Below are 10,205 nucleotides of genomic sequence, written 5' to 3' on the forward strand. Positions count from 1 at the left end.
GGAGCTAAAAAAGAGGTCGAAGAACTTCTAATGCAAGGGGTGGGGGAGCTAAAAAGAGGTCAAAGAACTTCTAATGCAAGGGGTGGGGGAGCTAAAAAGAGGTCAAAGAACTTCTAATGCAAGGGGTGCGGGAGCTAAAGAGAGGTCAAAGAACTTCTAATATAAGGGGTGTGGGAGCGCTAAAAAGAGGTCGAAGAACTTCTAATGCAAGGGATGGGGGAGCTAAAAAGAGGTCAAAGAACTTCTAATGCAAGGGGTGTGGGAGCTAAAAAGAGGTCAAAGAACTTCTAATGCAAGGGGTGTGGGAGCTAAAAAGAGGTCATAGAACTTCTTATGCAACGGGTGGGGGAGCTAAAAATAGGTCAAAGAACTTTTAATGCAAGGGGTGGGGGAGCTAAAAAGAGGTCAAAGAACTTCTCATACAAGGGGGGTGGGAGCTAAAAAGAAGTCAAAGAACTTCTAATGCAAGGGGTGGGGGAGCTAAAAAGAGGTCAAAGAACTTCTAATGCAAGGAGTGGGGGAGCTAAAAAGAGGTCAAAGAACTTCTAATGCAAGAGGTGGGGGAGCTAAAAAGAGGTCAAAGAAATTCTAATGCAAGGGGTGTGGGAGTTAAAAAGAGGACAAAGAACTTCTAATGCAAGGGGTGTGGGAGTTAAAAAGAGGTCAAAGAACTTCTAATGCAAGGGGTAGGGAAGCTAAAAAGAGGTCAAAGAACTTCTAATGCAAGGGGTGGGGAAGCTAAAAAGAGGTCAAAGAATTTCTAATGCAATGGGTGGGGGAGCTAAAAAGAGGTCAAAGAACTTCTAATGCAAGGGGTGGGGAAGCTAAAAAGAGGTCAATGAACTTCTAATGCAATGGGTGTAGGAGCTAAAAAAGAGGTCAAAGAACTTCTAATGCAAGGGGTGGGGAAGCTAAAAAGAGGTCAAAGAACTTCTGATGCAAGGGATGGGGAAGCTAAAAAGAGGTCAAAGAACTTCTAATGCAAGGGGTGTGGGAGCTAAAAAGAGGTCAAAGAACTTCTAATGCAAGGGGTTTGGGAGTTAAAAAGAGGTCAAAGAACTTCTAATGCAAGGGGTGGGGAAGCTAAAAAGAGGTCAGAGAACTTCTGATGCAAGGGGTGGGGGAGCTAAAGAGGTCAAAGAACTTCTAATGCAAGGGATGGGGAAGCTAAAAAGAGGTCAAAGAACTTCTAATGCAAGGGATGGGGAAGCTAAAAAGAGGTCAAAGAACTTCTAATGCAAGGGGTGTGGGAGTTAAAAAGAGGTCGAAGAACTTCTAATGCAAGTGGGGAAGCTAAAAAGAGGTCAAAGAACTTCTAATGCAAGGGGTGGGGAAGCTAAAAAGAGGTCAAAGAATTTCTAATGCAAGGGATGGGGAAGCTAAAAAGAGGTCAAAGAACTTCTAATGCAAGGGATGGGGAAGCTAAAAAGAGGTCAAAGAACTTCTAATGCAAGGGTGTGGGAGTTAAAAAGAGGACATAGAACTTCTAATGCAAGGGGTGGGGGAGCTAAAAAGAGGTCAAAGAACTTCTAATGCAAGGGGTGGGGGAGCTAAAAAGAGGTCAAAGAACTTCTAATGCAAGGGATGGGGAAGCTAAAAAGAGGTCAAAGAACTTCTAGGGCAAGGGATGGGGAAGCTAAAAAGAGGACAAAGAACTTCTAATGCAAGGGGTGTGGGAGTTAAAAAGAGGTCAAAGAACATCTAATGCAAGGGGTGGGGGAGCTAAAAGGAGGTCAAAGAACTTCTAATGCAAGGGGTGGGGGAGCTAAAAAGAGGTCAAAGAACTTCTAATGCAAGAGGTGGGGGAGCTAAAAAGAGGTCAAAGAACTTCTAATGCAAGGGGTGGGGGAGCTAAAAAGAGGTCAAAGAACTTCTAATGCAAGGGGTGGGGGATAGATGTCGCCAGCGAGGCTTTGGGGAAGGTACAGCGGCGTCTGTGTTCTTTCTGATGCGTAAACTTAATTAAATACAAGTAAAAACAGGGCATTAAATACGTATTATAAATACTAAACTCTTTCTTATCTTGACAGCACAAATGAAATCTTACAAGTTCCAACATGTAACTAAGCGCTCCCGAAACACGAGTAAACTTTTACTTCAGCTTGGAGGATATCCTCGCAAGTAAAAGGTAATCATTATGAATATGGGAAGAAAGATTTGCATATACTTCTACCTTTTGCTTCAGAGAATTACCTTGTACTTCTACCTTATGCTTACAATGATATCCTTAATTTTTATGAATACCTCCCAATAGAAGAAGAACAAAAGTTTGGACGTTGTGAAGGAAGATTTTGAAGAAAAGAGTTGGAGTGTATCATATAATTGTTAAAATTACTCATCCACGTAGAAGTGAAGCCTGGGTGTTGAGTGAGAATGAAGGAAAAGGAAAAACCTGTTAAGTGATTGCGTAATATATCAAAGAATAAGAAAGATAAAGAAATGATAGATATATGGTAAAATGCTTATCATCCGTGAAAAGATGGGTCAGAGAGTTTTAATATGGATGAGCCACTTGATAGAATGGAGGATGACAGACAGTTGAACGATTGTAAAATTTCTAATCTTCTGTAATTTGAGGGGAGGCGAGATATTCATGCACTAGGAAGATATTAGTTATTTAAATACCTTAAAAAAGTGTTCAAGAATAAAGGAAAATTTTCCTGCACGAGGAGGGTATCCTTTATTTAAAAAAAAAATGAAAATATAAAAATAAAATAAAAAAATAAAATAAAAATGCAAGCATCTAATATTTTGTCATTGCTCTGGACATTTACAAAGCATTTTCAGAGCTGTTACGAGGAGCTTCTATCTAAACTTCTTATAAATGGCGTTTGTCCTCCCCCTTTCTCGTAAACTAGAAACCAATAGAAATATTGTACCAAGGTTTGTATCATAGGTTGGATGCTAACTGAAAAAGTTACCATAATATATATATATATATATATATATATATATATATATATTTATATATATATATATATATATATATATATATATATATATATATTATATATATATTATATATATATTGAAAAGGTTCCACAATGATGTAAGACGTGTTTGAAAACTTGGTGTATATTTGTAGATATTACAAATAACGTTTAGAGCTTTCGTCCATCATCTGTGGACTTGGTCACTAAAAAAAAAAAAAAAAAAAAAAAAGAAGAAGAAGAAGAAGAAGAAGAAGAAGAAGAAGAAGAAGAAGAAGAAGAAGAAGAAGAAGAAGAAGAAGAAGAAGAAGAGTTCAAGATAACCGGGAAGTACGACATTGTACTTGTTTGCACCATACACACACATATATATATATATATATATATATATATATATATATATATATATATATATATATATATATATATATATATATATATATATATATATATATAGTGTAGAGAGGAAATGAACAGTATATTTATGCGTTATTTGATAGTGAAGATCAACTAGGGTAATTCTTGGTGCTAATTATATGTCTCCTAGTATTATATTAATATTATTAACCATTACATTTTCCTATTTTCTGAAGTCACCTTCAACACTTCTGGGGAGCGTCTGGGAACTTCTGGCAACTTCATTGGGACAAATTTACAGCCTTTTTTGGAAATGATGACTTCAATATCCTTGTTTATGGTAAGATTAATAAACATCCTATATGGCATTTGCAATTCATTCTCTTCTGGAAGTACAGACAGTTCAAGATCGCCTAGCATATAAAGTATATCAATATGGTTTTCCCGTTAAATAATTTGGCATCTAAAACCAGTAACTTAGCTACGTAATTCGGTACTCTAAAATGGCAAAAAAATTCACATGAATGTTTTAGGTAAACATCTAAATGAAAACTTAGTCTTATTTACTATTACGGAAGGAACGGATTTTTTTTTTTTTTTTTTAATTTGTGATTTAGCAAAGGATCTTAAACTGGTAGCCTATTCATCTGGGGAGAGGGATATTTGAATCTAATTCTATTTAAAACGATATCCATGAAATACATTGTTAACCTCTATCAAAATATACAGTAATTGTCTCTATCATACATTTAACAGGAGGAACGCTAGCCACCTACACCGTGTATTGGGTGTCTGGTGCTGTTTACACTTTCATGGATGTCACAGGAATTCCAGCATTTATCAGGCCTTATAAAGTACAACCTGGCACCAATGAACCTGTTTCAACGCAAAAACTCATTAAGGTATTTATGACTACAAGGTGTGTATGAGTGAATGTACAGAATTTGGGCTATATGGCCCAGAACTGAAGTCGTTTATACCATACAGCACCAGAGTGCAAGTGTAAGAAAACCCCGTTGTTGAACATCATCATCTCCTACGCCTATTGACGCAAAAGGCCTTGGTTAGATTTCGCCAGTCGTCTCTGTCTTGGGCTTTTAATTCAATACTTCTCCATTCATCATCTACTTCGCGCTTCATAGTCCTCACCCATGTAGGCCTGGGTCTTCCAACTCTTCTAGTGCCTTGTGCAGCCCAGCTGAACGTTTGGTGTACTAATTTTTCTTGGGGAGTGCGAAGAGCATGCCTAAACCATCTCCATCTACTCCTCATCATGATCTCATCCACATATGGCACTCGAGTAATCTCTCTTATAGTTTCATTTCTAATCCTGTCCTGCCATCTAACTCCTAATATCCTTCTGAGAGCTTTGTTATAAAATCTACTAAATCTATTGGAGACTGTTTCATAGTAATGTAAAATCTAAAATAGGTTGAACTACAAGAAGGAAGAAATGATATGGGAACAGTGGTTTTGTGTTATTGTGAATTCATGCACCATTTCTCGTGAAAATAACCAAAAATTAAAGGAAATTGAATGCTTCATTCAGTAACAAGGCAGATGTTGCCTTTTTCTGATGTTAGATCTACTCTTCATAACAAGAACTCAAAACATTCAAAGCACCGGAATCCCTAGGTTTATAAGTAGAAAATAAGGGATAAATAAATGTACATAACGTTCAAGCTACAAATCTTCAGACGGTGGATGCGAGATTACAAAGTAATATATTATCGTATAGCTGAAAGGAGCGATAATGTCACTTGAAGAACACCTAAGACCAACCTCTAAACATATTAATAACCTAAAAGCATCTTGATTAAAAGTTTACGATAGTACAGCGTTAAAAGTTTGATTAAAAATCGAGTGCTCTTCACTAGCAAAATTTCCCTCTTAGAGGCCGCATTTAAACAAACCCATGTTATTTCCAATGGACAGAATAAGATCTTTAAGCTTTTTTACTCACAAAAGAACAAACTTCAACCTACTTTGCTTTGCGGAAAAAATATATAGAAAAACGTAATATAAAATAATAGAGATTAAACTTGAATTTTCTTTTCTTATATAATTATCGGACATCCAATTTAGATTGAAAAAAAAAAAATATAGCGTCATTCAAGAAAACATATTCTTAAGTATATGTTAAGGGTTTAATTCATATAAAAGGGAAACTATTGAGATATCAAAAAAAAAAAAGAAATAAATAAAAAAAAAGAAAAAAAATGCCGAGATGTCAAAAAAATTGCAAGTAAGCTAAGCTTCTTTCTAATTTCAGATATCATTGCAGATTTTCAACTAGCTCCCAGTTTCCCTAAACCTTGATAATTAATTTTTTTTTCTATTTGTGAAAGTTTTTAAACAATTAATCTCTGTTTTCCAGTGTATCCTTGTGGTACAGTTCAACCAACTGGTAGTTGGCGTAGCCTTTTCCATGCTGGTTTATCATCTTGGAAGTCTGCGTGGCTACGACACATCCCCCCAACTGCCAACGTTCCACTGGTTCTTATTTGAATTAGCAATGTGCGTTCTCATTGAGGAAATTGGGTTTTATTACTCTCACAGGTAAGTAATGCTTTTGTATATAGTCTTAAGAAGTACTCTTTGGAAATAAATAATTCCGTTTATACATTCTTAAGTACTGTGAACTTTTTATAGATCAATCTAAGTTACCTAACATGCCAGTCTGCATCCAACACCCGTACATGTAGAACGTATTTCCGAGGTTGCTAGTAATGCTCGAAGTTGGAGGCCACTGGCATCGTTCTGGCCTTCTTTTCAGTGGCATCATTGCTAGGTTTGTGTGTCACCTTTCTTTGCGATAAAAACTTGAAGAAAAATGAACACGATGATGCCAAATGAAAAATTAAGATATGGCCACAGTCCCAGGCCTCTAGCCAAGAGGACGTCTCAAGCTTTGAGATGATAGGTAACATTAGTGTCAGATTTCACGAAGTAACCCACGTAATCTCAGCATTATTCGTTAAAGTAGACGAAGATGACTCGGATGAAATCTTAAGGCAGGAGAACAAAACTGTTTTACTAAATTAATAGTTTAAAGTAATTGAACCACCAAAATATAACACTTTGAAAACTATTGTAACAAACCATCTAGACACAACAACGGCAAAATACAGAGAAGAAAAACTTTAAAGAAACCATCGAGATGAAAAATGATTGAGCTAAAATGGATGATGTGATAAAAATCCCAAATAATTCTCACATGAAAATAGTGTGAAACACCGTAAATGGCAAAATGAGCCATAGGAGACCTCTCCATGGCCTAACAATACATCCCAAGTCAATATATTGAATAAGATATGTTTGGGAAATTGTCTTTTTGCTATAAATGCTAATCTTATGAGCATCTGTATAAGGAATGTTCTAAAGATAAAAACCTCAAAATATGCTCTGAATGCTCATCATATGACAATACATAAAAGGAATGAACAGAAAATACAAAGATATGTGTCAAACTGCAAACAACAACATAGATCTTCAGCAGCAAATGGCCAGTGAGATAAATTTATAATCAAACAGAAAATGCAAGAAATGAAGGCGAACAGACATGTAAAATCTACTACAAACAACGGTGCAAGTTACGCCGAAGTAATAGCTATCAATATGGAGACCCGTCAGACTAATGTAAATAACCTTCTAAACTATATACAAAAGACAAAAATTGCTATAATAACAAATATATAGAAGATTCTACCCCTCAATAATAAACGGCATATTAGTAGATAACAATTACTCAACAATGCATTTCTATGATGGAACGATAAATGATGCAGAAAGCCCCATGGAGGGGAACAGATACGTAATATTGTGGAATTTGGGAATTATTTAAGTTATATAAACAAAAATAAAGAAACCAAAAAATTCTTATAGCATTTTTCTAGGTTTCGTATAAACAGAGCAGGTGAATTTTTAAGCATTTCAGAATATGCAGGATTCCACACAATATGAAGAGAACACAGAAGAAAGATCAGAAGACAAGTAATCAGATAAAAGATTTCAGACTCCGGAAATGAACTCAAACTCAGCAATTCCTCCATCAGGATATATAAGTAATTTGCAACAATTAGCATGAGAAATACAAGTCTAACTACAAAGTCTACCAGGTCTATTCAAGTTTTGCAAAATCCACAAGGATCAATTTCAACATCAGAAAATACTACGTCGTTAGCCAAGAATTCCAGAAATCAAAATGGAAAAGAAAAACAAAAAACTATTGTCTTATGCTAATTTTAAAACCATAATAAGAAAATGTACCTTTATATAAATAAATTGTGACTAAACCACACTTTATATACTCTTATAATACTTAATTTTCCAAACTATTCTCTACCATGGCTAGCTAACATACTGCCATCACTCTTCTTTCACCCACCTTTCCCATCAGCTAAAAAAAAACATGTTTCCTTCTGACAGCTTTTAGTTGAAAGAAAAATTGCTAATAGAGTCAAAGTAGCCTAATTTGATATAGGGGGTACAAGGTAGATGAACCAGCTTTAGCTAGGTAAGATAGGTCTTCCTTATAGATTGGATTAGGTCAGGGATTGTTAGGGTGCCTCCTTAAGGGAGTTCATGGGAAGTGAAGTCTTTCCCCATTCCTAGATATGACGTGGTACCTTAGACTAGATTAGGTTACGGTGTATCCTTGTAATACTAAAACGTACTGTTAAGAAAAATATCACACGCTGGTCTTTTTGTTGGGGGCCCTTTCAATTAAAACAAATTTAGATGGATAATTTCTAAATTAAGGGGAAAATATGGAGAACTCAAAATTGGTCCTCTTCCATAATCAATTCATTATTTTCTGTTAAAAACAAGTCAAAAATACGTATTCTCTAATTCTAGATACTTATTAAACATCACGACTTAGACCATTATCCTAGGGCAAAAAAATTTCAAAACTAAGACCTATAATTTCATAGTTTTCATATCGAAAAAAAAAAATCTGACATTGTCGCTGATTGACAGGTTGTTCCACCACAAGAGCCTTTACAAACACTTCCACAAGATCCACCACGAATGGCAAAGCCCCATCTCCGTCACGGCACTCTACGCTCACCCCCTTGAGCACATCCTTTCCAACATGGCGCCAGTCATTGCGGGTCCACTGATACTTGGGTCCCACCCGGCCACGTTCTTGCTGTGGTCATCTCTGGCGGTGTTCAGTACCGTCGTTGTTCACAGTGGATATCATCTTCCTTTCTCTATTTCCCCAGAATTTCATGATTTTCATCACCTGAAGTAAGTTTTTCAATATTTTTCCCGATGAGATTTTAAGAAATATCTTTGCTGTGTTACGATTTTCCAGCAGTAAACACTAGCAAGGGAAGTATATTTATCAATAAAACTGTCTTTATTGCATTTCTTTTAACAATAATTAGCTATTTATAGTGCCATTTTTATGATGGTGCTTTTTAACCAGGGCAATGAAATACGTGCTAATAATAAATTTCTCATTTTCTTTGCTAATCAATTTAGAGGTTTGACATCAAACATTGTCTACCTTTCCATAAGAAATCTTAAAAGGATACATACTGTGCTCGTATCTCAATGGAAAAATTTGCTCGGGGGTTTGCTTGGATATCAAAATACTCGTATGTTGTGGCGCTCGTATGTCAAAATATTATCGTAGTACTACATGGCCAAAGGATCCAATGACACACTAGCGGTAGTATTTCAATGGTTGGTTTGTGCCTTGGCCTACCTACTACCTTATTCCTTATATATCTTTTTTCCCTTCAGATTCAACCAATGCTACGGTGTCCTTGGCATCCTGGACCACCTCCATGGCACAGACGACAAATTCAGGGCTTCCAAGAGTTACAACAGACATGTCACCATGCTCTCACTCACCCCTCCTCGACAGGTGTTCCCAGACGTACCTTATGTTAAAACCATTAATGGAAAGCAAGAGTGATGCTTTGCAAACGTTAATGAGTTCATCTGAGGAGTTATGAGTTTTAGCTCTTAAGCTCAATTAGTTTTTAGCTCAGACATGATAATTTTCAGTTAAATTTATTTGAATGGGAAAATATTGAATTTACAATAACATGAATACCTTAAAAATAAAGAACAAACATAACCTATCATGTTTCGTGTACAACTGGTAAAGTCATTAATCATAAGGATATCAATACTTGTTGCAAACTAATATTTTTTCTTGGTTGTTTTCTTGAACTTTTGCCAATTGTCCTTTTTATTTAGATGTGTGTAAACTGTGTAAATATATGCAGCCATGACTATTTAGTTGTAGTATATTAGATTATTCATGGGCGAATAATTATTATGGAGAAAGGTAAATTAGAAAACTTAATTAGAAAAGGTATTGCTTACATTTTAATTACTTGAACATGAGAGAAAAAAGCTTGCAACAGAAGTATACTTTTCTTTCAATATAAGTTATCACGTCAATGTTAAAAATTGCAAAACTGTATTTTTGTATATGGCAACGTACTTATGTACCTCATTATAAGTAAGAAAAAAAAAATTATATATGAATATGAAAAACCAGAGAGCAGGCAGGTTTTAGCTGCGGTACCCAACAACTGACCATATATATGTAATTAACTAGCTAATCAACAGAGTTTGACAAACCACCATGTATGGCATTTATAGACTAAGAGAAAGCTTTTGATCCTGTGGAATCTTCATTAGTAATGAAAGCCCTTCAAAGACAGGAAATAGAGAAATCTTATTTTACAACAATTGATGATATCTATACGGGAGGTATATCAATCCTAAAACTACATATAGTAAGAAAATTCCGAATGAGAGAGGAGTTAGATAGGGAACCCCATCTCTCCTAAGTTAATCACAGCATGCCTAGAAGTAATTTTTAGGAATTTAGATTAGGAAAATGTAGGATTTTATATTAATGGGGAATACCTTAACAACTTAAGATTTGCT

General features: G+C 35.5%; 1 protein-coding gene across 3 annotated transcripts in view; it reads left to right on the top strand.

Annotated features, from left to right (window-relative positions):
* LOC137632275 (fatty acid hydroxylase domain-containing protein 2-like) overlaps positions 1 to 9,768 on the top strand; it is a 26,245-nt gene extending 16,477 nt beyond the window's left edge. For 2 of the 3 annotated variants that reach the window (XM_068364170.1, XM_068364169.1), the window contains exons 3-7: positions 3,524 to 3,627; positions 4,044 to 4,189; positions 5,665 to 5,846; positions 8,268 to 8,540; positions 9,042 to 9,768. In XM_068364170.1, coding sequence (XP_068220271.1) covers positions 3,524 to 3,627; positions 4,044 to 4,189; positions 5,665 to 5,846; positions 8,268 to 8,540; positions 9,042 to 9,216 — 880 coding nt within the window. In that variant the 3' untranslated portion in view covers positions 9,217 to 9,768. The remainder of the gene's footprint in view (positions 1 to 3,523; positions 3,628 to 4,043; positions 4,190 to 5,664; positions 5,847 to 8,267; positions 8,541 to 9,041) is intronic. The other variant, XM_068364168.1, reaches the window with a different exon arrangement.
* Positions 9,769 to 10,205: the final 437 nt, after the last annotated feature.

The sequence above is a fragment of the Palaemon carinicauda genome, chromosome 41 (genome assembly GCF_036898095.1).
Source record: "Palaemon carinicauda isolate YSFRI2023 chromosome 41, ASM3689809v2, whole genome shotgun sequence".
Classification (NCBI taxonomy): domain Eukaryota; kingdom Metazoa; phylum Arthropoda; class Malacostraca; order Decapoda; family Palaemonidae; genus Palaemon; species Palaemon carinicauda.